The sequence below is a fragment of the Aplidium turbinatum genome, chromosome 4, assembly GCF_918807975.1.
Source record: "Aplidium turbinatum chromosome 4, kaAplTurb1.1, whole genome shotgun sequence".
In the NCBI taxonomy this organism is placed as follows: domain Eukaryota; kingdom Metazoa; phylum Chordata; class Ascidiacea; order Aplousobranchia; family Polyclinidae; genus Aplidium; species Aplidium turbinatum.
The window spans coordinates 25,881,253-25,908,515 of record NC_137475.1 but is presented as its reverse complement, the minus strand read 5'-3'; the positions used below and the strand labels follow the sequence as shown (position 1 = coordinate 25,908,515).

Sequence of the window (27,263 nt, the reverse complement as noted above, 5' to 3'; positions counted from 1 at the left end):
AGCACCGCAGCACACACAAGCGATCCGCCCTTGGCTGGTAAACATAATTAATTAATTTGCGCTGAAGAAAAAATAGATAAGAACTCATGTAATAATTCATTTAACTTCTTCATGTAAGAAAGGCTAAAACTAGTCCATAACGCACAATATATAATGGTGTGGTTGACCCCCAAACCAACAGAGATAAAGATTTTAGTAGCCTAATGCAAAAATACCTTTAGCTTAATTAGGAAAGTCTGCACGTGGCAAAATACAAACCTCTACCCATATTTTGACTTTTACTTACAATAAAAAAAAGAGGAAAAATAAACAAAGCTTAAATTGACCGGAAAAACATAGGCTACGTTTGTAAATACTTGATTGGTAGCAATGTTTTTTAAAACACGAACTCAGTGACGTATTCCTGGAATTCAACTGCCATATTTTTCACACTTGCATTCGAGTTTTCAAAACAGTAACGTTTCAAATGCATGAACTGGGCAACTTCAGAGACCGGTGACCTACCTTCCTCACAGTCACACCTAATTGCCTACTTTAAAACCAATATTTTTTCAAACCAAGCGAATAAAAACATTTTTTTAAATAATAACAACAACTTTTACTGCAACTTTAATATGCTTGTGGAGCACGTGCCCCTGTGTCCTTAAACACTACGCTATTGTTCATAAGTTATTTTTTTGTCGCATTCAGACATGGGCGTAGTCAGCACAAAATTTCGATGGGGCAAATGAGTATCATTGCACATGTTAATGTACCATTGGCTAGACGTAGCCAAGGGGAGTTGAGAGGGCCTTAACCCAGAAAATTTTGAAAAAATCCTTATAATTGCGCATTCTTATTATTCTGAGAGTACTTTCAGCCTAAATCAATAACTTCCTTGAATGTTTTTCCGACTTTTCCGAATTCGGAATGCGATGTCACAATTGCAAAACTTTATATGGTAAATCACCTATAAAGCTTGGCAGTGTGACGTCAAAACCAACAAACGGTTTATTGAAAAAGCCGTTAGTAGCGAAGGTGTTGTCTAAATTCTAAATACTGCATAAATTTGATCAAAGAAATACATCTTCTTTCAATAAACTTTCCTACAACTTTACAAGTATGTTATTCGCTTACATATGCAAACATATTTTCGGGAGGGGGGGTAAATTTCCGCCTTTGCATCCTTCCGAACGTCGAACCAGGACTCTTATCAATCGGCTATGCAGTTACTGCTTAAAGTTTTCGCACAAATTCTAAATGACATCTGATAAGCAGTGACAATGGAACCTACACACCAGCAAACACTTAAGCCTACCACAATCCCCACATGTTAGTCAGAAACTGGGATTTCCAACTGGGCTACGTTAAAGTGCCTCTGACAGGAAAATAAATTCGCTAAATTTACCTAAGATACCAAAAAGATGACACTAACAAACTTTTCTGACCAGCAAATCGTAAAAAATATCAACAGGCTACTAAGTTACACGCTTGCAAACTTTCGTTGACATCGGCGAATCTAGCACTCATTCAATTGCGAAAATAAAAACGGCAACACCGCTGTGACGTCACAGTAAGCGGGAAGGATACATTCTTTCTCTGTGATGACTTGGTAAAGTATGGTACGGCTACTGCAAAGCGTGAATGTGTGGGGCTCTGTTGATCTAAAGCATGCGCAAATTAAGAATTACCGAAATGAAAAAGTGAACTTATTACTACTATCAGGTTTCGATCAAATAGGTTGAGTTTACTTTTATCAAACAGCATCTCAATTCAATTGAAATTGCAGTTTCATAGGGCTACAACTTTCATACTTTTTTATTTGTCCTAATCTGGCTATAGCCATTTGCAGTGTAACAACGGTATTTCACAAACAGCATCTTTGATTTATGGTTAAGGCAATGCCTACAAATTGCTGTTTATGTGACATTGTCAGTGACAAAGACCGTGTGCTTTCTTTTCCCACTTTCCCACAAAACAAGGTACTGAGAAGAAAATGATCAAAGTTTTCTTCAAGTGTTCGAAAATGGGATGGGCCATACAAAACTAGTCGTATATGTTCACTTCCCCGAAGATGATTTTGTTAATACCACTCAAGTAAAAATGCCTACAGGCATGAGTTGGAGTGTATACTACAAGGTGATGCTCTCAGAAGCAACAATCGGATTGTGATGCCGTCATGCATTGTTTGGCGAATCCGAAACAATTTTCCAGATCCAGATGGCCGTTACACAGGATTTCAATGGCCAACTGAAGGCACATTATGAGAGAGAGAAAGAACTTTTATTTATTTTTGAATAGTGATGATGAATTAAATATGAATGATGATTCGTACGATTTCTTCATTTTTCACTTAAAGTATACTTTAGGTTTTGTAGGAACGTATCCAGTACAGTTTTATTAAACTGCAAAAAACAATAAATCTTCGAAAAAAGCAACCGCTTGTACCAACTCCGACCAAACTGTGATCCACCAATTACATCTAGGAAGCGTTGGTTTCATCCGTTGCTAACAACGTCCACTTAGGATGACGTAATACCACCAAAGTCGTCCCAGAGCAGTGAAATATGGAGTTTCGCCTGTGGTGGCGCTGCGGAGCAGTCGTTTGATTAAATTACGCCCTACCCAGTCGAGCTACGAGGTTAAGATTAAAAAGTTCGCTAAGTGTAATTCTGCGCTAGGAAATGCTTTAAAAAGTTACTATACTTGGATCCCACCTGTCAGGGGCACTTTAACTGCCTAAACCCAAAACAACGTTGCGTTAAGAAAAAGTCATGCCAAATGTGTTTCCATTTCCAAGCAGAGATGCTACTTTGGTTGATAGTTGCCCAAACTTGCCCATTTAAAAAATCGCCCAAAATTTGAGGTTAGACAAAATTAGTCCAAAACAATTTGTAATCAACCCATCCTAATTGTTGGAAACTTACTTAATCTAAAAAAATACAGGTTTGAAAGTGCTTTGACTAAGCTTTTGATACCAAAAAAAAAATCGCTAATAAAAACTAGGCTACGTCTGAGGGATATAGTCCCACGTATCGAGTGACAAATCTTGTGATTTCTTTTCAGTTGTAAGTTGTGCATGTAAGCTACATTTTTAAACAATACTATGCTTTGATGAATTTGATTGAGATGACAAACATTAGTTTAAATTAATTTTGGAAGAACTTTCACTGTGCAAGGCTTGGGCTACCACCCACCATTGTAAAACAACATTTCCCGAAAAGTGTGTAAACAACATCTGGCGACACTAACACAAAAATTTAACACATCCTGTTCTTGGCAGGTAGGGGAAAACCTCCTACAGTGCCCATATTCAAATTTTACCCACAATGCATCATCAATTGCGCGCCCGAATTCATTTTGAGGTGTCCACGTGCCCAATGATTTCTCGCATGTAACGTGAAGATGCAATGTGAAGTACTTGGCAAGTGATAACAAAAATCCTTTTTTTAGGAAAATAGAAACCTTTTTTTGGAAGAAAGGAAAGTGTGCATGTGACTTCATTGCTCATGTTACAGTATTGTCAGTTACACTGTGGATAGTTAGTTAATGTAGGCAAGCTTTGATACTGCTTACTGCTTGTAATAATGTAGTTTATAAATATTGCAGCACATTTTGTCCAAAATGGCGACGGCCCCAACAGTGCCCATCAGTGACAGAGCCTACAGTGCCCAGGGGTGGGCACTGTTGGATCTATATATTTTTTATTGATAATAAGCAACAATCTTCAGATAGGTTTACTTTTATTGGTTTTGTCCAGACAATAAGTTAATAATCTTCTATACCATATTTTCAAAATGTCCAGCAGCCTACAAAGAAGCTTGTTAGACATCCAGAAAATGTCATAAAGAAAGCATGCATGGAGGTGATTGTAAAAGGAAGATCAAAAAAATTTGTATCTGAGGAGTGCAGCATTTCTCGTAGAACAATTCGGCGTTATTTAGCTAAGTGTAAACGAGATCTAGAGAATATTACCATGAATAATTTCAATCATAACTACTCCGTAAACAGAATTTTCAATGACCAAGAAGAACAGAAACTTTGTGACTATCTAATAGAGTTTGCAAAGCACCATTTTAGTTTTTCAATAAGAACGTTAGAAAATTGGCATACGAACTTGCTACGTATACAAAAAAGGACAAAAAAATACCGGAAGCGTGGAAGGCAAATAACATGGCTGGAAAAAAATGGTTAGAAAGTTTTTTTATTTCTTCAGCTGCTTCTTTTGTTGTTGATTAGTGTTGTTCATTTTAAGTTATATGGCTTGAATTCAACATTTTTGTGTGGTGATTGCTGCAGCCAGCATATTGCAACACAAGATAAGTAGGATATGACCTTTTAAGCATTACAATAATGTGATGCTTTGTAAAGTGGGCACTGTAGGTACTCCCCATGGGCATTGTATGGGACCAATACCCTACAGTGCCCACTTTTAAAAGCAAGTTTTTAAAGGGCTATCGAACAAAAATTAGTAATCCCAGAACTTAGACAAATAGGCCAAGAAATGTAGAAAACCTCAAACTATAGAATAAAAATCAAAATTTCAATGTTTTTCTGCAACTTTTTTCAAAATTTATGAAAATGTAAAAAAACTGGGCGCTGTAGGAAGTTCTCACCTAGTTGGATATCCCGGAATTCAAGAAATCCCTGGTAAGGAAAAGAACAGTGTTTTGTGTTGTTACTGACTTGAGGTATGATTTTGTGGCATCAGATTGACAACCGCGAAAGCAATTTCATCAATAAGAAGCTGCATTGGAAATGAAACCTAACCAAGATAGAAGCTTTCTACTATTCTAAAGCTACACGAGATCGTTGCAAGTTAATTTACTAAATGTCAATGAATTATTGGGACAGAAGTCGTAGAAGAAATCTGTCGATGCGGTGTGAAGTTGATCCTCAGTCATAATTGGAGCGTAATCAAACGTCCAAAGCGCTTGCCGGCAGGATTCTTGAATAGCAGACACCGTGCGGATATTTAACTCCAACGTCCATTTGCGCCAATTGGCGCTGGAGTTGCGCGTAGTCGTGTATGGGTCATTTTGAATAATAGTTTTCCAATTTTTCTCATTTCCTATTTTGTTTTTTGAAGCAGAGATTGGTTTCAATATAGTTCGCATAAAACGTCTTTTCTTTGTGGATTTCTTCCTTTGATATCTTTTCTTTTGTTTCATAACTTTTCCGAAAATAGCGTATGCTCTGGCGTCGCCAAGTCTCATAAGACTTCCCTAAAAGACAGAAAAAATGTAGCCGATGTAAAATAAAAAACAATGCATTCTCAAGTAAATAAAATCCGGAGGCGTATATTCCACTTCCAGGTGTTCAAGATGTTCACTGAACACCTGTCACTACCAATGCAACATTTTTTATTTTAAATTTGCAGACTTTTATGATCGTTTAAACTACTTTTATTTAAATCAGTTTGCTTGCCCTTTTAAAACCCTTATGAATTTATTCTTTACGGCTGACTACCTTCATGTGCTCGCTTCAAACATTTTGAGTGGAATTTCTATCTTTCTTTTAACTCCTAATATCGTATTTGCAATACAGTAGATTGAGTTTCGCTTTTAGCAGCATAATCGTTGCTTACTTCACAGTGTAGATATTAACGACCTGTTTTAGCCTGATGCTGCGAGTTTGCTGTGGTAATAGCGAATTGCACTTGCTTTTGGAACACAGTTTCCTATAGTTATCTGCTGCGACGAATGGTGTTGAAGTCGGTAGGCACTTTAACGTATTCCACTTTCCAAAAACAATGACGCAATCATGCGTGACATAGTCTACGATTCCTTGCGAATCAGCTGATTGCAGTCATTCAAGAAATGAACCCCTTTTTGAAGGGTTCCCCGACGTGGAAAAATGTGATTTTGTGTTATTATTATTTCTCAGCCTTTGAAGTTTCTGCAAAATGACTCCTTTTTCTTTCAAGGTTAATTTTTAATCACAATGTGGCGACTGAGCTTGGCGTAAAGGCTTTAGCAACAGCGTGAATGATTTTCAAGTTACCTTGTAAATTTTTTCGGGCCCACGGCGCGAAAAAACTTTTTGCACAGAGGCCCCCCGATCTAAAAGTGCCCCGGGCCCCCATCAGTTAAACTTGCCCCTGGGAGTATAGTCTTCTTGGTACTTGTGGGTAGCGTCGAGTCGAAGTGTAGCAGTAGTTTTGTATTTGCTTTTTCTTGGTAGAACTCGTGGTGGATTGTGTCGTCTTTGTCGATCTTTATGGTGAAGTCCAGTGGTGAGATGGCGTTGTCTGCCGCAGCCTAATTTCAAAGTTAATGGCCGAGTGCGCTTGATTGAGGGCATTTTGGATGGCTAAGGCTTCTCTATTGTTGACTGTCAGCAAGAATGTGTCGACAACGTCTGGTCTGTAGAGGATGAGGTTTGTTTGGCTCCGCAGTGTCTGCTTTTCAAGGATGTTCATGAAGAGGATGACAAGGATTCCAGATACGACGTTTCCCATTGGTAGACCGTCAACTTGGCTATAAAACTCCTTCTTGAATATGACATTGTTCTGAAAGATAATCTGGAGAAAGGAACCGATATCTTCAGGGTGGAACGGGCTGCAGAGTTGTGTTCTTCCTATCGATAGTTTTTGGATCACGTTATTGGTCGCTTCCTTAGGGGGGACGGAGGTGTACGTACATTGCTGTCACGTCCAGGCTGAAGGAAAAGTTGAATTTTCTCTGGGTGTCTCGTGTCATGTCTGACGAATCTTGATGCCAGGTGCTTTGTGAGTCTTGATCAGGTGGTAAAATCGTGGCCACCTTGAGTTGGTGATGTAACATCTGGTCACGTGATGTGGTAGTTGAGCTCTGGTGGCTATAGTCCTCCACGTTCTGTTAAGCTTTCGTTCTATGGTTTGCACTTTTGTGATCCTTGAAGTTTTGTATACTTTTGGGTCGCTCAGGAGTTGTTGGGCCGCTGCATCGCAGCGTTCTGTTTCGAGGTTGCAAAATTTACCGCCCTTGTTGCTGGGGAGATAGGTCATGTCGTTTGCTTTTAAGCTTTTGATGGTCGAGAAATCCTTCTTTGAGAAGCTACTACGGAAAGATGTTTTCAGAATGTCTTGGAGCTTGATTGGCGCAATTCGCAGCTTGTGTTCTAGGTCTTCACTCGCTTGCGATGGTTTGTGAAGGTCGTCGTTGCGAGGAAACCGCAGTATTCTTGTCGATGAATTGTCGTCATCATTGGTAGATCGGTGCTTATTTGCGATGTATTCGCTCCACCGGGCTTGGTATGCCAGTTTGCAAACGAACGATGTTATGTTCAGTATAGTTTGTTCGTCTGGCTGCTTCTTGATGGCAAATTTCGGTCCTTTATTGAGCAGGGCTCGTTCTTGGTCGTTGAGGGAATTTGATAGCTCAGTGATAGAAGGTGTCCCTTGATTGTTTGTCGTGGTCATGTTATGTGGCTAGTTCCTTGGTAGTATCTGATTTGATCTGTTTTTGTTACGGCTTTTCCTGTTATGGAACGTTAGCCTGGCAATATGTTAGACTTGGTGCTGTTGGCATGTTGAAGTAAGTTTTAACCTGTGATTAACGAAAGTTTGATAGGCTACCAGGGATGAAGGAACCTCGTGGGCCTGGGCCCACCTACTTTATTTTCTGGGTGGGCCTGGCCCACCCACTTTTGAAAGCCAAATTTCTTTGAAAAGGTAGTGAAAACGGAAAATTAGAGAAGGAGTTCCAAAAAAAAGCTCTTCACTCATTTGATACACACTAGTTTGATTACACAGGCCAACAAAACAATTTTGACACAAAAGGTGAGAGTCATTTTAGAGTATTTCAGGGCCCCTGATTCCAAAAATGCACTTCGTTTTTTCGAATTTTCGAAACTACCAGGAATTGAATTTCGAACTATTACATTCTTCCGTAACAAGGATAAAATTTTAAGCAGCTACTTTATTTATATAAATGGCCTTCGTACCTTGATGGGTGTTGCTCAGTAGGCCTATAGTAAGCCTACCATAATAAAGAATTACGTTTGTTCATCGATGGCTTTGTTTTGCTTATTCGTCTAGTTTGTTAAGCAAAACAATGTACCGTATGTATTTTATTTGTACTTAGTAGCTTAGTTAGTAAGTCTGATATTGTTGAAGTCAACAAATATATTAAGGTGATTGGTTTCAAATGGCGTTTATAAAACTCAGAAATGTGCCTAGGATTACTTTCAGTTTTGTCTATGTAATAAACGACACGATGTTAAATCTATAGGGGCTCAAAATTGCAAAAAAATGTTTTTGCTGTAGGCTATCTTAAAAACTAGAGCCAATTAAAAAAAAAGTGCATTTTCGGAATCAAGGGCCTCGAAATACCCTACAATGACTTTCACATGCGTGTCTTTAAAAAAAAAAAAAATTTTGTTTGCTGTGTTATCTTTGATAGCTCAATGATAAAATCTAATTTTCAAACTTTTCTGTTGAGCCCACTGTTGATGGAAAGCACGTGTGGGTGTGGCGTGTGGTTGCGTGTGATTGGTGGAGTAATCTATAAATCAATCTAATTGTTCTCCGAGGTTAAAACAATGATATCATTACATACTATGCAGTGCATGCACGTAGGCCTACTGTATAATGCTGCAGATTATTTCTCCCAGTTGGTATTATAACTGTGTGTGTATATTGCCTTTTTATTTGTGTGTAGCCTATATCGCCATATTTTGTACAGCGCTATAGAGCAATTTTGTAATTTGTTTGGCCAAATCGGACCCAAAAACCGAAATTTTTTGCTGGTTGGCACAAAAGGCAATCATGAAAACACAATGTATGAACGATTTAAAGGATTAGGAATGCAACAATGTTATGGGGGGTCTGGGGGGCGAAGCCCCCCAGAAGTTTGATTAACTTTGACTGCTACGCCTTTGGGCCCACCTACTTTTAAAATGGTTCCTCCATCCCTGTAGGCTACCATGTGGCGTATAAAGTAATGCAAATGCTGTAATGCTGTTCTGGACTGAGATTTAATTAATTATTATCAAAATACAACTTTAAATTGTACAAATTAGTTATTTTTGTCATAAAATTATGAGTTGAGTAGTACCGGTAGCTTAACTGTATTTTTAAAAACAGTTGTGCCAGACCATTTTTACATTATTTATACTAAAATTCGTATCATCAAAACTACTTCACTTCCATAGAGTTATTTTTTGTACAAATTGTTACAATGATAATCTATCTCCTTAATTTGCTTTTTTAATATATACAATTTTTTCGCATTTTCATCACTTTGGTGAAATAATAATTGCATTTAAATCGCCAAAAATTTATTCCACTTGTAACTTTTGAAAAACCTGTGGAAGTTGAAACTGGAATTGATTGATCAAAGTTTATTTGAACAGAAGTAGTATATGTTCGTATTTTATTGAATTTCTTTTGTTTGTTGTAAAATTTAGATTTAAAATTTTTCATACATTTTAGCCTATACGCCCTCTTGATTTTTAAAATATAGCCCCAGTTCTTTTGCCATCTGTTACAATTACAGACAAATAAATAGTTTGTGACGAAACAGTTACTTTGAGAAATATGTCAACTATGTGGTGTAGGTGTTGCCAAATGTGATCGAAGATTGGGCTTTCAGGCAGAATTGCATCGGACCAAATAAACTTACTAATTTGGTGGGCTTTATAAGTGGGAACTAATGCAAAGTAATTGTGTAGCCTAGGTTTGAATCTCATTGAAAAAATATGAACTCCCAGCCAAAGCGGTCACGCTACGCCACTGATGAAATCTAGGAATTACTATTATATCCACCAGTGGCACGCGCCAGTAACAGTGTCCAAGAGTTCTCAAGATAAAAAGTGACAACACAAAATGCAGGAAAAAAATTACTAAGAACTAACGGTTCACCTCGCTGTTGGTTTCGATCCATCGCTTCATCGCCGGTGTAGAACTCAGGCCGACAAACCGGTAGATTTGATCTGCCATTTCGAGTGGGTTCAAACAAACATCTTCATATCTGGAAAATATTTCTTCATTGACTGTTGCAAAATTGAGGAAGCAAAAGGACTTTATTTTTTGTAGCACGAAAGTCCAATTAATGGTATAATCAACCTACCAAGCATTTCTATGCGTTTTCTATAGTGTGGACTGTGGATGTTTAGCTTTCACAAAAAAAGTCAAGAAAATTAAACAAGCCGAGAAAAACTTTCTTCATTTATTACACCAGTAATTTTTAAATTTTGACTCATTTTTTTCAGGGCATTGCACCTTAACCAAAGTTACACTAAGAGGATGGAAAATTTAACTTGGCATTGAAATCGTAGCAAAAAATGTGACAAGACTGTTTTTTTTCCCTGAGCCCGTCCACGGGGGACCAGATTTTTTTTTCATTTTTTACTTGCTTCATCGTGATTCAAATGAAAAGTCACTTTCAATCAGCACAAAATAATTAAACTACACAACCACTGCCGTCTGAGCACCATCTTGCTCCTCCCAAGAAATTTGCTAGTGGGCACCTATATGTTTGAATTATACGACGTTTAATTGAACTTTTTACTTGTTCATTTATGTTATGTATGAATATTTTTTGCGTGAAAAAAAGGTAAACCCATTGACGATTAACTACTGTACTCAGTTTTATAAGTCTGTATTACTCTCATCTTTTTTCAACAAACAGTCATGTTTTCTTCAGCAACGTGTTTCAGGTTCCAGTGCGGTGTGCCAACACGGTGATTTCAGAAGAAAACTTAGGCTTAATGAAAAAAATGAGTTTTAAAGCCTGCATTCGCAACATCCCTGAACCGCAGAAGCAAAAACAAGAGAAAGGGAGTGAAACAAAGGATTGCTTTAAAAAAAACAAGAAACAGATAGAGCTTTAAATGAACATATTAACTCTAAAAACGCAGAATTGTGCCGCTTTCTTCCGGTTTCGGGGTATGTAGAAAGATTCTGCGGCCTGAAATCATCCAGAGTCAAAAAATACCATGAACCTTTCTTTGCAACGCTACTGGCGGTCAATATGTCCATTGTCCAACATCTTCAGCAATATCAGTCGTTCATTTCACGAACGTCTAATATTGCAGACTTCACTTCTCTTGTATAAGCTATAAGAGCAGGGTTCGATCCTAGCACTGGTCCTCTGGCCAATGTCTAGTGCGAGTTCCCCGCGGACCAGTACGAATCGTTTCGCACTGGTCCGACTGTCCAGTGCGACAATATCATCATATTATGTCGTTTGATCGTTTAGAGTGCGTGGTTCTCTTTTGCGCTTCTCTTCAAACAACAAAACACGTGATCCGTGCGTGTTAAACCGTAAGAAAAAGGCAATCGCAAGATCACATGTTAAATCGTAAGAAAAAAGCAATCCCATGAGTCAAGGCTCCGGGCTGACCACGTAACTGATCTTCTGACCATCCAGCTACAGTCAGCAGAAATAAAAGATTTCGACCCCAAACCTGCCATACATCCATGGCTGGCAAACGATTTATCTGTGAGGTCAAGAAGGCCCGACACTGGCTATGTGTTTACAAGGTCAGACAAACACACATCGGATTCCGATTATGACCCCGTGATCGTCCCGTCATCAGATTCCGATTATGACCCATCATCGGATTCAGAAATTGAAGAAGAGCCCCAAGTAAATTGAAGACTCAACACAGATTGAATGTCTTGCCTCCATAAACTGTTGTTACTGATATTGCCACCATTCATTATTGTCGTTTTAAGGTGGTTTTCTCTGGGTTGGCCTCGTGCTTCCCACGACAATCTTGTTTTTATCAGTAAATGGGACGGACCAGTGCGATCTCGTGCGAACCAGTGCAAATAGTGAGCCACTGGTCCGGTTGGTCAGTGCGAAAACAAATTAAGGTCAAACCCTGTAAGAGGTATACAATTTGTAATTCAGAAAAAAGTTGCCCTTCTAATATGGCGGATATGCCAAAAATGAATCCAGTTTAGTAATTCCCGACCTAAAATCTCTATATGGCAGAGGAAGATCGAGTGTATCTTTTTAAAATCCGGTCGAGAGGCATGTGTAGTGTTAGGTTGGAGAGAAAAGAGGAGGATTATGATCGTTAGAGAAAATTAATTTAAAGCGCAAAGTCTCTTCGTCTTACCTATCTCTTTGTCCGACCCTATATTGAAGCTAAATTCTTAAAGCATTGACTTGTGCTAGTTTTCACTGATATTGTACTTTTGTCCTTGTTTACCACCTTCTCTACGTTCGTGCTGTAAAGTGTAAAATACCACATTTAAGCTGCGCACTTCTACAACTCCAATTTCAAATTTCTTTTTTTTCCAAACCTCAACGCTGCATCTTCTGTGCAATTACCGCAAAAGCACTAACGCGGCCGTACAAAGCTAAATTTGATTGAACATTTACTAATGTAGATGACGACGACCATGCCAAGCTATGGAAAATGCAAGAAGTATTTCAAAATGGAATACAGAAAGTAACTAAATGTTTCATATGAGGAAACAACCGAAGGAACCGAATGGAAATAATTATTATTAGACCATTGTGAGCTGCTCCTCTACAAGGCTGCACTGATTGCTTTAAAAGCGCTAACGAGCAACGCATATCTGCGATGAATACAGCGCTAGCCTATGTAAAAACACTTACATTATTATTACTTTTTTACTTATTACAAAAAATACTACAAAAAGTGCTCAAAGCCCAGCAGAGCAAATTATATCAAATTTAGATATTACTTTCTAAAACCTCTACAGCCTGCTTCACCCTAAAAGAGGGATCATCACATCAGGTCTTTATTCGAATATGTAGAATCTTATAAATTTTATCATTATTATAGGAGGAAAAGCTACTACGACATCATTTTTCCTCCAATAAGGAGTATTGCAACTTAAGTCAATTATGTTTCAATATTTAAAAGTTTTGAAAGCAAAGGAAATGTAACAAAAAGGAATGGAAAAGTTCTGAGTATCCAATGGGAGACATATATAGTCAGCATTATATGGGAAAAATCCTATTTTGATGTTACAAATATTATTTAAAAGCCCACCATACCTGACTACCTTGTATCTATCTTTCAACCAGTTATCTTTCTCGTTCACTGCCACTTTCCAGCTATTTACAGTTTCATTGCACGTCAACGCAACACTTTTCAAAAGGTTTCCGATACCAAGATTTTCCCTTGAATTGTAAATTCCTCGTGGGTCCCTAATAAGATGGATAATCTAAAAATCGAAAAAAAGCAACATCAATTTGAAAGGACGAGGGCTTCTTCATTTTCACCTCGTGGATAGCCTCCGTTATTTTTGAACAGACCAAGAATGCAAATGAATGTGACCAGCACAGGCTCGTACAAAATTCTTGTGGATACCGGTATAATCAAAAGTGGGAAAACCTAACTAGAAAAGGCGATCAGGTACTAAAACACTTTCTCTAATGGGCGATCTACCTAATACAGCTAAGCAATCACAAAGAAAATAAATCAATATTTTTTTTCCTAAAATTTAAACCTTTAATCGTTTGGCTAGGCTAACATTCACAACAGTATTTCAATTAAATTTTATAATTTATGTTGCGGGACCAGCACAACTGACTCGAAACGAAAAAATTGCAATATAAATTGATAGCCGTACAACTGGCCCGAAACAAACGAAAAATTAGATTTTAAATTAAAAGTCAATAGATGTTGAAAACCTCTATTTTTCACAGGTTTTGGTAAATCAGTGGATAGGCCAAATACCTACAGAAAAATGCCACTATTAAATACTAAAAATGGCCTAGTCCGTGCATGTAATGGTGAACAGTTGAATAATTTGGTAAGGATTGAAATGCTGTGTCAGTGAAATTTAGGACAAATGCTTTTATTACTAGACAACCACATCTACTGTAATATCAAAAGCGGGAAAAGCTAACTGGAAAAGGAGATCTGGTACTAAGACACTTCCTCGAATGGGCGTGGGCGATCTACCTAATACAGAAGTAATCATTAAGAAAACAAATGGATAATTTTTTCCTCCACTTTAGACTTTGAAAAAAAACTATAGCCTAACTATAGATATGGTTTTCCAGTTATACCAATCTTTGTCACCAGTTTCTGATTTTCTGTCGCATTGATTGCTAAACTTTTGCATAATGCGGATTTAGCATGATGATGTAGAAGTAGATTGTAGCCAGTGATGGGCATTATCGGCGATAATTTATTGGCGATAATTATCGGCGATAAATTTTTATCGCTTATCGTTATCGCTCAATTATTTTTTCAATTATCGTTATCGCCAAAGGCAATATTTGATTATCGCCGATAATTAATCGCCGATAAATTTTATTTCGGATCAACGCACAAGTGGAAAGACCATAAAAAGTAATGTTTTTACTAGCCACCTAGTTAATGAAACTAAAATTAAAACCAGTTCTTCTTCAGTGCCTGAAGTGTATGTGCACAGGTCGTTGTCAAGGGAGGGGGCACGTCCCCTGCAGCGACGGCCCTGACAACACAATAATTTTTAGAGTTGCAAATTGCAATGCAATGAAATGCATGCAACAAGTCTCTTGTTGACCAAGAACATATCACAATTATTTTTTTCCTAATTGTGTTTGTACTTTTTGAGAAAAAGAACATATCACAATTATTTTTTTCCTAATTGTGTTTGTACTTTTTGAGAAAAAAAACGTCCTATATATAAGACGATAGGCAAATCCGTTATTAAATTTCACAAGTTTCTTGTGCGTAATGCTTAAGCGTTATTACATTTTACTTATCGCTCAAAGTGATAAATGGGAAATGTCTTGTTCATGTCTTGTCATGTCATTATTGTCATCGAGCATTTTATTGAAATGAAAGTTCAAAAAATATGAAGATGAAAATTAGCAAAGTAACACAATATCACTGAAACAAGTCATTGCGGAATATGATATTGCTTGAAGCATTTGACATGCAGAGTTGCAGACCGACATCACATTTTTTGCATCTTGTACAGTAGTAGTTTTTGCATGACCATAGGCGCATCGAGTTGCGTGGTAAAATTATGCTAAATACAGTATAACCTTTCTCATTTACCTATGCGACCTAGCTTACCTCAATCAAATATTTTTATTCCCACTAATACAGTGCCTATATTGTAATTCTTATCTCAACAACTCAGCGTTCTGCCATTGCTTTAATGAAGGTGTTCACAAAGAAAACAAAAAAAATTATCTGAAATTATCAGTAAATTACGATAATTATGTTATTGTTTTTAAACAAACACGACTAATTTGACAAGCTTGATGGATTTCACAGTAACGTTTAAGATTACTGATAAATTTTCAAGCATTTTGCGTTTTTTGGAATTTTTTTTAATTATTGCTGACTTTGCTGTAAACAGCCCTTTAAGCAGAAAGCAAAATACAAAGTTTGGAATTTTTTATGGTATTTTCATTTGATTTAATTATTTTTCCTACTGCACGTAAGCGGCAGTGTAACTCAATTGATAAAAGCATCCAACTGGTATCTGAAGGTATAATTATAGGCACGGCGATTACCTCAGTGGTTTGATTCTGGATCAAGAGGTTGAAGATTCGATACCTACTGCCGCTGTTGCGATTCTATTCATGCAAAACTTATATACAAAAAGTTTTGTCCCTTTACAGTAGGCTATATTATGTTCGATTTTTCGTCATGTTGATGAAAACAGTTCGTGCTGCATGGGATGGGGCAGCGCTAATCAAGAAAAAAATTTATCGATATCGGACATTATCGGCGATAATTTATCGCTTATCGTTTAACTTTTTTTTGATTTTTTGTTTATCGTTATCGCTTGAGGCATTTTTCGTTTATCGATTATTATCGTTATCGCTTAACTGAAAAATGAGTTATCGCGCCCAACACTGATTGTAGCAGAAGTGCTTGTTCTAGATTTTACCGACATAGCATTTCAATCATCATTGTGCATGAACATGGCCATTTTTAGTATTTAATAGATGCATTTTTCTGTATTTGGTCTATCCACTGATTTTACCAAAACTATGATGTTACCGACGACGGCCAAAACTATAAAGAAAAGAAAAGGAAGTTTTGAACATTACTCAGCAAGTCCTAAAGAACAAAAATCGGTTTTGCAACATCAATTATAAAATTTTATTGAAATCCTGTTGTGAACGTTAGCCTAGGAAAAATAAGAAAACAAAGTATTGATTTGTTTCCTTGTTGGATATACGGTGACTTTCTTATCGCCGCTGCTATGCCAGGCCAAGGTTGTCACAATCAATATTCGAAGCCTCACGACAGGCTACATTATGTCTTGACCGAGAGTATTGTTTTAATTGTAAAATTCTTATACGACATGTTATTATCGGTTACTGTCCTATAGTGACCTTTGATTGCGAAATCCTTATATGTAACGTTGCCTATTTCTAGAAGTTTCAGCGTACGTGCAAGTCTGGAAGCTTGCCAACTTGCTTCTCAGGATTTGCCAGGTATTGGTTGTTATGACGTCACAAAGACGTTTATGCGTCACAGTGAAACTTGACCAAAACAATGAGTTCTTATGATGTAACATTATCATACCTTCTCGAAGTTACTAGTAGACCAAACAAACCTGCTATAAATAGTGGCGTAATTTGCTTAAGATATTGTAGTTGTAGTTAGAATTATAGAAGTAGAGAGTATAGTGATATGATTGCTGATTGAGAGATCATTTTTTTAAATGGCAAAAAAAATTGAAAGTTGAAGTTATTGAATACGAGTAGATGAGATTTGGTGCTATTATAAATTGTGATCAAGATTAGAGTTATATGAGAAGCTTTTTTTACAAGCGTTGGAATCTATTGCTGTTCACTGTTACTTTGATTATTTGTTGGAAGTGTTGAGCCATTCGTTAAAGTCATGGCTTACTATATTACAGGCCTTCCAGACGCGCAGTGCCACCTAAAAACTGGAGGCGAGTGTTTTAAAACCACATTTAACGTGTAATTGGTACAGACCAATCATTTTACCGTTTTGCAACCATTTTTACATTTCTGACTGTCGAACCTACTACTTCTACACAGAATATATGTTGCTAGATATTGAAACAACATAAAACAACTGATTTTGCTATAGGTTGTGTAATGCTTAGAAAGCATGCAAAATTGCGATTTAACCAAATGTCAACAAAAGAAACTTAAAGTTTATCAACATGAAAATGTATGCATTACACTCAATTCAACAATATTCATAAACAAATATGCAGTTATATGCTGTGAGCTTTGAGTTTTCAATTGAGTTTTACATTACCAATTAATAAATTGTCACTTCTGGCAATATACGAAAGTCACATGCTAGCACAGTGATTCTCAACCTTTTTTCTTTTTTGGCCCATTTTTACCAAGCAGAAGTTTCTGTGACCCACTATCCTGTTCACACTGTTGTAGTAGCTTAAAATCAAGGTTCGTATATGGTGCAATACAAGGCATTGATTGCAACACGCCACCGAATCTATAATTAGAACAAAAATTGCCACTCTGTAGTAAAGAAACAACAGCATCAGTCATTGTTACCACTATCAAAACTACTAAACTAACGCACAAGTGTAAAATTAACTGCAGTGAAACAAATGAAACTAAAATTTTCAATGAATCTAGAATTTTTTAAATAGTTCTGCGGCCCATCTCAAAATGTTTCCATGGCTGAGAACCGCTGTGCTAGCACAATGAAACAATAAAACATATGAGGCCCTACGTTGTGGAAGTCAGACAAATTAGCATCAGTTCTGTAGTTTCAAAACTTTTAGCTTTGCCTCCTTGTTGCTACGAGGTGTGTACAAGCGCGAATGATTGTTAAACAAAATATTGCACAGGGTTGCAGCATGCTGTTTACTTGCACACAGGCATAAAAATCTGAGATTTTCAGCAAAAGTTTTCTACCTATGCACTTCAGAAAAAGTTTGGCAAACTGCGCCAGGGCTCAGGTGGTGCATATTTTGTTACTGCACAGCAAGTGCTTGAAAAAGTTGATATTTACAAAACCAAACTTCTTCTTGGCATAGACAAAAACCTGTTAAAAAGTGCTAATGCTGGTTGTCACTCTTGCTTGAAATGTGATTTTTCTATGTCAGAAAACGTTTGCACAGTCTTTGAACATTTGGACAAATTAGAGGGCTCACTGCCTACAGATGTAAGATGACATTGTTGTATATTGCTGGTTATGTTGTGTGAAACAGTAATTTTGATGTTGATGACACCGGTTTTTATTACAAAAAGTACGGTGAATACATGAAAAAAATAAATCGTGGGGGATTGACAATTCCTGGCGATAACGTCTGCCAGTGGGTGTTTTACAGCTACATACTTTTTCGAGAAGTGGCAAATGTAACTTGCCGTAAATCTCTATGTGTTCTTTTGCTTTGTGCAAGTAAACAGCATGCTACAAACTGTGCAATATTTTGTTTAACAATCATTCGCGCTTGTACACACCTCGTAGCAACAAGGAGGCAAAGCTAAAAGTTTTGAAACTACAGAACTGATGCTAATTTGTCTGACTTCCACAACGTAGGGCCTCATATGTTTTATTGTTTTGATTGTGCTAGCACAGCGGTTCTCAGCCATGGAAACATTTTGAGATGGGCCGCAGAACTATTTAAAAAATTCTAGATTCATTGAAAATTTTAGTTTCATTTGTTTCACTGCAGTTAATTTTACACTTGTGCGTTAGTTTAGTAGTTTTGATAGTGGTAACAATGACTGATGCTGTTGTTTCTTTACTACAGAGTGGCAATTTTTGTTCTAATTATAGATTCGGTGGCGTGTTGCAATCAATGCCTTGTATTGCACCATATACGAACCTTGATTTTAAACTACTACAACAGTGTGAACAGGATAGCGGGTCACAGAAACTTCTGCTTGGTAAAAATGGGCCACAAAAGAAAAAAGGTTGAGAATCACTGTGCTAGCATGTGGCTTTCGTATATTGCCAGAAGTGACAATTTATTAATTGGTAATGTAAAACTCAATTGAAAACTCAACGCTCACAGCATATAACTGCATATTTGTTTATTTTGTTTATGAATATTGTTGAATTGAGTGTAATGCATACATTTTCATGTTGATAAACTTTAAGTTTCTTTTGTTGACATTTGGTTAAATCGCAATTTTGCATGCTTTCTAAGCATTACACAACCTATAGCAAAATCAGTTGTTTTATGTTGTTTCAATATCTAGCAACATTTATTCTGTGTAGAAGTAGTAGGTTCGACAGTCAGAAATGTAAAAATGGTTGCAAAACGGTAAAATGATTGGTCTGTACCAATTACACGTTAAATGTGGTTTTAAAACACTCGCCTCCAGTTTTTAGGTGGCACTGCGCGTCTGGGAGGCCTGTAATATAGTAAGCCATGGTTAAAGTCCTTCAAGAATTTTTATTTATCATCTCACTTGTAGAGCTATTCGACCATTTAATTGACTGCTTTTTGTTGATATCCCATTAAACTAAGTTATTCATCCTTTCCTTTCTCGGTAAGAGATAAAAAAAATCGTGACAAAGGTTAAAATCATCACATGGCAATTCTTGTGGAAATGATTATATATCTTACCATGGCCACCTAAAGATACGGCCTGATTTGTCACATTTTGCAGAAATTTCCAGATTTTTCTAACTTTGGGCGAACGTTTAAATAAATATTTCTAAAAATTAGATTTTTACGCTTTCTTTATTCTTTTCCCCAGATGACACAATAGGTTTCAACATCCTCATATGTTGAAAAACAAAGAAAATTTGATTTCGACGATTTTAGTCAGACTGTTAATTTTCAATAACACTTACTTTTTCTCATTTGCTACTGCTTCCCCAAAGCAACAAAAAAGTTTTATGTCATTAGGAAACCGCAAAAAGTAAAAGCATCTCAAAAAAGGTCAGTCAAACACTAGCAGTAGCTGTAATTAAAATCTGCAAAATGTGACAAATCAGGCCGCATCTCCAGGTGGCCATGATCTTACTGACCTAAACACAGTCATATCATTAGCATTAAATTAATGTTTGAATGCAAAGAGCTGAGGCTTAACAATCGGACTTTCAGATTACACGATTCAGATAAACTAGGTAGCATGAAGTATACTTGCATGACAAAGACTTCTCATTATCCGGCTGAAGATTTAGCAACAGCAGCAGCCTAATGTTGTGTGGAAAAATTTGTAAATAGCCAAAATCCGTGTACCACATATGTAATGCAAAAAACGTGGTTTCTAATTCCCATACTTTGCCCATCTCCATGCCACTAATGTGAAAGAAAGGCTTTCTCGCATTTGAAGAAAATTATATTCACACCAAACTACAGCATACTGTCAACTGTAGTAGTATTGCATCAAATTTGACGTTTGTCGTCATAGCAAATATACGTCTTGTCTAACATATGACTTGCTTGCATGATCAGTATATGACTTGCTTTTGAGTTGCGATCCAGGATTTAAGACATGTCACAGGTAAACAAATTGCTTTCGTAAAAGACGCAATAGTGTCACACAGGCGTTACCTTGACGTCCAACTTGAGGTTTTCCAGCAACGGCCTCAGATGTTCAATAGAGCACATCCGGATCACTTTGATAACAACGATATTGGCTGCTTTGCACTTACGAGAAGCTAACCGGGTGTTCACGGGTTCGCATCCCCGACAGGACATTAGATTTCCTTGATGGCAAAAGTGTTTGGTACACAATCCTTTCATTTTGTGTCTGCACCAAAATAAAGCCGGAATTAAAAAATACAAAATCTTCATAGTCAATTCTTTCCAGTCGTTGAGGGCTGTAAAATAAGTCTGAGGAAATTAATGGAACGCAAAGACTGAGGGAGGCAATGGTTAAATTGCTGAAGAATCAATGCATTTCATCCCCAAAAAGGACGGACTTCCATAAGGAATTTGACCTGGACCCATGTCGTTGACCATCTAGAGTAGCAACAATCCTTACATTTGACAAGTTCCTCACAGTAGGTTCTGGTAACACAAACGATTTGGCTACTTCAACACGCGATGGACAAACTTATGTACAACACAAGTATGGGTGGCCGTTTTGTAATGTGATGTACACATAGCAAGCAGTGAACGTTTTATACAATTTTCAAAACGAACCAATTTGGTAACTAAAAATACTTTTGGGATTGACTGATAAAAGCAGCGGTCCAGAGCTCTGTGGCTTAGATTAATAGTACGATACTGATCAGGCCAGCCTCATGAAGAAAACATATATCTATGGCCAGTGGCGTACGCAGGGGGGGGGGCCATTGGGCCATGCCCCCCCCCCCCCCCCCCTTAAAAATGTTTTAGTAGTTAATGACGTAGATTAAGGCATTTAATATGTTTTGCATTGCTCTGTCAAAGCAATTACTGTAACAATGTTGTTTTATAGACTAAGCCAATACGAAATACATGGCCCAATCCACCTACCCCACCCCAGGTATGCCAATGTAGCATAGTGTTCTGTAAGCCTATTATAGTGATTAGTGAGAGAAAAATGGATATAGTCTAAACTAAAACCATACTGGGATATCATGAAGACGTCTGGAATATCAATGGCCAGTGGCGTAGCCAAGGGGGGGGGGGGTTCAACCCCACTTGGCACGCGTGTGATGTCACGATATTGAGAATGATGCTTTCAGTCTCTTTATGCTTGGGAATGATGCTTTCAGTCTGAAAAAACTAGCCTAATGTTAAACAAAACTGCATTAAAAGAGCGAGTTTTGCCAATACCAAACATTCAAACATCTCAGCCAGGAATTAACAACAAGAAAACATAGAGACTTAGCTTTATTTCCGAAAAATGCCGAAGAAAACATGATCTTATCCTTTTGCTATGCCACCTGACAGCACCATTTTACAGGAATATTCATACCCACATTTTTGTTGAAAATGCTCTCAGAATGCACCAAATTCAAAGTAATTTTTCAAATTTTCTGGGGGAGGCCCCCCAGACCCCCCGCCGCTGGGTGTCGTCTTAAGCGAAAACGCCGTGGGGCTTCGCCCGCCGGTCGTCAAAATACCCCCTTTCAAAATTCCTGGCTATGCTACTCTCAATGGCCCCCTCCCCCTTGAGCAAATCCTGCGTACGCCACTGTCTATGGCTGTCAATTCTTGCTACACTCGACTTCCGAGAAGCGAAACAACATTTTTGCTTTTTCTATTATTATTTTTGAAGATGTGGAGAATTTATAAATTTATCAAGGCCCGGATCGAACGGAAATGGAAGATGCCATGCTCGATCAAGTTTCACCATGGTTTTATCGTAGCGGTGGCGCATATCCAATTATTCATGTTGTCGTAAGTGGAAAACGAACTTCCAACTTGAGGGGAATTTTGGACTTCCTTGACTTGAGTGAGAATCGAACTTCTGTCGAAATTGTACTTCGGTGCCCAGTATGCCGTTCTTAACCACTTGGCCGCGTCTCAAGACAATGAAGCTGCTGTTAACTTTTATTGCGTTTAATGCAGTGGTTCCCAACCTGGGGGTAATTTGCCTGTTTTTGTGGGGTAACGAGACCCGATTTAGAAACAGCGAAGCAAGTGAAGGTTGTAAACTTTATAAAAAGCGAAGGAATTGAACAGCCGTCTTTTCAAGAAACTGTGCAAGAAGAAGGAAGAAAGATACGAAGCATTACTGTACCACACAGAAGTACGATGACTGTCTCATGGCAAAGTGATAACTTAACCCCTAACCTTAACCCCTAACCCTAAAACGGCAATGATAATTAGGCTACGGTACCCAATAATTTAAAAAAAAAATTTTTAAATCCCCCGTTAAGGGATCGGACTCACCGAATCGGACTAACCGAATCGGACTCACCGAATCGGACTCACCGAAACGGGCCATTCCGGAAGAATTTAGTACTCTCCGAATGAACGAAGCGTTGAAACTTGATTTCAAGGGGAAAGGCTTGGAACCCTTCTGGTTTAGCAGACTCCAGGACGCACCAACGTTAGCGACACTGGTATTAAATATCCTGACATCTTTTTCAACAACGTATCGCTGTGAACAAGGATTTTCAATAGTCTTCGAAATGAAGGCAAAGAAGCGCAATCGCCTAGACGTCGAAAGCGATGTCATAAACCTGGCGGCTGAAGTCCAGGCCCAACCTTCGCATTGAATGTTTACCACGCATTTTCATCTTGTATTCAGTATTGTAACTTATTGCACTTTGATTGTCAAAGTTGGCCCTTTGAAATACGTAGCAATAAACACTTTTTTTTTTGAAAATTGATTGTGGGTTTAATTGGCTCACTTCAGGCTGGAGATTAGGGTAACAGCCAAAAAAAGGTTGGGAACCACTGGTTTAATGCATGAAAGGGTACTTGGGATGCCAATTACGCATAGGCTAGCAGCATGAATCAACATACTTATAACTCCACGCGAGGACCTCACAACCAAAAATTTGCCTTACTTGCCGGTCGTAAGCAATAAGCATCGTACTTACTAATATTCATTGAAGGCGAATATTCGTTCAATGAATATTAGTAAGTGCGATACTTACGACTGGCAAAGTAAAATTCTGATTGTAAGGAATTTTGTCTTGATGAATTGGCGCACTTTATGAATTTGGTTTAATACAAAGTGTGCGTCATGCAAAAGCATTATTGGGTATTAATTTAAGCAAAACGCAACTACAAAAAATTAGATTTATCAAAATTTTCGGAAGGCAACCCCCTATCAAACCTCTATGTTTCTTCAGATCTCAACTAGTACAATGCTGATGTTTTCTTAGAAGTTTTCTTTAGTTTAAACTCCAGTGCCTGCAACGTTTTTTCTAGGTCCGCTATTGATGCGTAATAACCCATATATCATAACAAAATACATCTTCCATATTCACGATTTAGACAGAAAACATTAATAAGTTGCACAGATGAAAAAAAACAATAATCTCTGTAAAAAAACACTAATTATTAATAAATAGAAGATTTAAAAATAAATACATATCACGCTCAATGGGGGTTTGACCCCTAACCCTTGCGTACGCCACTTGGCTGGGAGTAGAAATCCAACACTGAACAAATGCCATAATTGTTCAAATTCACTGTGTTCGTGGGCTGACTTGTAGATCATTATTCGTGATTTAGTGATCAAACTTTTGCAGAATTTTGATGAACTTACTGTATTAGTTACCTGAAGCAGAAGTTGCTCAACCAGCAAGTCTTAGTCAAGTTTTTTCTCGTGGCGTCCGACATGTTAACTCTTTTGAATAAATCTATTTGGTTCTCGATCTTGCAGTTGATAAAGTTGCGTAAGTGTTCCAGCTTGCTCATGTGGGTTGCCTCGTCTTGGCAGCGATTTCCAAACAACACCAGTGGTTCGTAGACGTAGAAGGTATCCGAACGTTGGTTGAAAAACTGACCCAAAAAACTGGAACCAGCACGATGATTCGTGAAAATAATTAATGCTGAAAAGACGCGTGTGATCAGCAAGGGCAGACATTACGAGTCATTTGACAAAAATACGGCAAAGTAAATATTAAGTTTGTCTAACAATGTGTTTCGTTAACACAGTTTAGCTTCCGCGTATTAGAATCACTGTCTTATTTAGCTCACTTTGGTCCAGCCCAGACATTGAATCTGTAAATTGTAGGTGGATAGACACAACAGGCAAGAATTTGACCACAATAATCTCTCAAGAGCAAATATTGCTCCAAGAAACTTCTTTTCATGTATAGTTTTCAGTGCCCAAATTATTTGATATCTCTCCTGCCTCCTCACTCCCACATTTGGTTCTGACCTTCAGAGACGAGAGTGGGTTACGCTGAACCGATCGAGAACGGGAGTTGGGCGTTTTAATGCTTACTTGGCCTGTTGGGGCATGAGGACCTCTGCAGTGTATCAGTGCGGCGCGACGGAGCAAACAATCAATTACATCACTTTTGGTTGTCCCAAAGTCCCATGTATTTCCCTCCCAACGGAATAACAAGCCTCCACAAATCTGACGAAAAATTGGCTCCAAGTCCTCCAATTCGGCTGATCACAAACTTTCAGCTTCATATATGAACGAGTGCCCAAACTAAATCAGTTTCGTTCAGAAAAGGGTCAATATTAGAGTTGCCAGTTCAGTTAAAGTGGTTTAATTGTTGTATTTGATTTATTACGTTTTAATAAGGGGTTTGTCAAATTCGCCAATGCTATTTTGACCGTGGTGGTGACTGTGTTGTTAAGACTGCGCCTTGTGTTGTTTTTTTGTAACCAAAGTTCAATAACTGAGTATGGGATTGAGACCTTTACTTTATCTACATTGCAAAACGCTAATTTATGAAGGTGCGAATTGCGAACTTCACACATACTTGAAACTATTAAGCACTTTTATAAACTATGTTTGTTACAACCAAGCAAAAAATAAGATGTGTTCCATGCTTACGTTTAGCTATTTTCGGTAAAAACGGAGGGAAATTAAAAGCTGGAAAAATGCAATATATATTTTTAAAAAATTGTTCTGCAGACGCAAAATTTAATTTGACATAAAAAAATTGGTTGAATCTTTATCTTCGGAGTGAGAAAACTTGTTTGATACATTAATTCTGGCAGCTTCACATAACCTACTTATAGAAAGCTTTGAACCACTAACACAGCCCCGGTCACTAAGATTAATAGAATGAAGTTTCCGCTTCTTGTTTGTCAATTATTCCTCTCACTATGTGCCGCTGACCGGAGAGCAGTCCTTGGAATGCCTTGCTCAAGCACAAATTAAAAATATGATCCTTAGGTATGACCCAACACATGATCCTCAGGCGTCATTCCAAGAAGACCAAAACGTGAAACCTCAATATTGTTTCATGTTTCAGTTGGTCCGTAAGACCCAAACAGAAAAAATAACTTTAACGTGAAACAAACAAACGCGACGTCTTTTAGGCTATTTTTACTACTGTACCAGTAGCTACTTACTGTAGGCTCAGTTATTCGAGGGCGTAGCCTATTGTGACGGTTTTGCAGTTGAGTAAGAAAATTATTGTAAAAAATTCGTAGGTTGCTTACTATTGAACTTCGAGCTGGAGTTTTCTTATACTCCAAAATTATTCCCTTCAGACATGAAATTAAGCATCGGTAAAGAAACAAAATAATATTAAAGTATAGTTGCAAATTATACTAACAGCAGAACATTGAACAAGTAACTTACCTTTCTTTTGTTTGGGTGGTACAATAAACCCTTTTTTGGAATCGTGTTTGTTTTCGAGAAACAATGTCGCTGAACCCGACAAGTGTTGAGGATTCCAACGTTGAAACAAAAACAATCCACAAAATAAAAACACGGCCAATGCAATTTGTACAGCAAAGAATTTGAACTTGTTCATCTTGTAGTTTGATAAGCAGGGTAAGAGTGTCATCTCAACCAAGCAAAGATTAGGAAAGTTTATGGTATTTTCTTAAGAAAAAGTAACTAAGTCATTATTAGCCTGAATGTGTTACTACATTTTTTTTTAAATTTGTTCCAATCATGAAAGTCAAAACAGGAAGCAAATTCTGACCTAAAAATATGAATATGTCTATTAGCGTAGGCTATTTTAGAGCTATAGAAATGCAACAAGAAGGGTGATTTGGTATCCCCCTGCAAAAACAATGCATGAGCAATGAGCATAAGCACAAGGGTTCAGAGCCTGGGTTGTTTTCAATGCTTCCTATTAAATCTGAATTGAGTGCTTACGAACAAAACCTAGAGATAAAACAATCTCTGGCAGTGACACAACTTTTCACTTCATTTCGATCAATGGAGTGCAGTGATTCTGCATCGCTTTCGCTTCAAAAATTGTGTGATTTTCGTGTAGTATTTTCACTCAAAATTAAAACGTACTACCATGATGTGAACAAAATATATTCTTTCTGTTCAGGCAACAACACTTTAACAAGCGAAAACTTCACTCCAAATGCTGAATAGTTTGGATGCTCATCAGGGTTATTATCTTTTCTATAATTAATCAAAGCGTTTATCTGGCGAAAGTAAAGCAAAGTTTCTCTGTTATACTGTAGTCAGAAATAAAAACAACTGAACTAAAAGTTGTGGTGATTTACTTTTACTGAACGCCAGAACAAAATAGGTTAATGGTGACAAAAACTTTTTCAAATACGTTACAGTTCCAGACCCTTGTTGATAAAGCGCTTCGACCATACATTTCATATTTAAACAACATTATAAAATGATTTTTTGTACAATTATGGTTTAGCATCAGTAACTTGAGCTAGCATCGTCACCAAATGTAGACACCCAAACCAACGAAGATAAAGATTTTAGTAACGCAGAAACTCATAAAAAATTTCTTTATCCATAAAATTAGGAAAGTTTGCTCGTCGTAACACAGCAAACATCTACGCCTCTGATTTTGAACTTATACTGACTTTCGCTGACTAGAAGATGAGAAAAAAAAAATTTTGATATGACCGAAAGGCGATAATGATGTCACAAATGAGT

At 37.5% G+C, this 27,263-nt stretch overlaps 1 protein-coding gene across 1 annotated transcript; it reads right to left on the bottom strand.

Annotated features, from left to right (window-relative positions):
• Positions 1–4,778: 4,778 nt before the first annotated feature.
• LOC145769013 (carbohydrate sulfotransferase 5-like) lies at positions 4,779–27,182 on the bottom strand. The gene is made up of 6 exons (XM_082580612.1): positions 25,977–27,182; positions 23,985–24,258; positions 20,369–20,567; positions 12,942–13,111; positions 9,824–9,932; positions 4,779–5,204 (listed from the first exon to the last, which is right to left on the bottom strand). The coding sequence occupies exons 1-6, from the start codon at positions 26,182–26,184 to the stop codon at positions 4,779–4,781; spliced, it is 1,386 nt and encodes a 461-aa protein (XP_082436738.1). The 5' UTR covers positions 26,185–27,182.
• Positions 27,183–27,263: the final 81 nt, after the last annotated feature.

Coding starts and splice junctions, on each gene's coding strand:
- LOC145769013 (XM_082580612.1), bottom strand. CDS start 26,184: ATGACACTCTTACCCTGCTTATCAAACTACAAGATGAACAAGTTCAAA. Junction 24,259..25,976: donor ACCACCCAAACAAAAGAAAG/GTAAGTTACTTG, acceptor GCGTCTTTTCAG/CATTAATTATTTTCACGAAT. Junction 20,568..23,984: donor TTGAGCAACTTCTGCTTCAG/GTAACTAATACA, acceptor ATTTTGGTGCAG/ACACAAAATGAAAGGATTGT.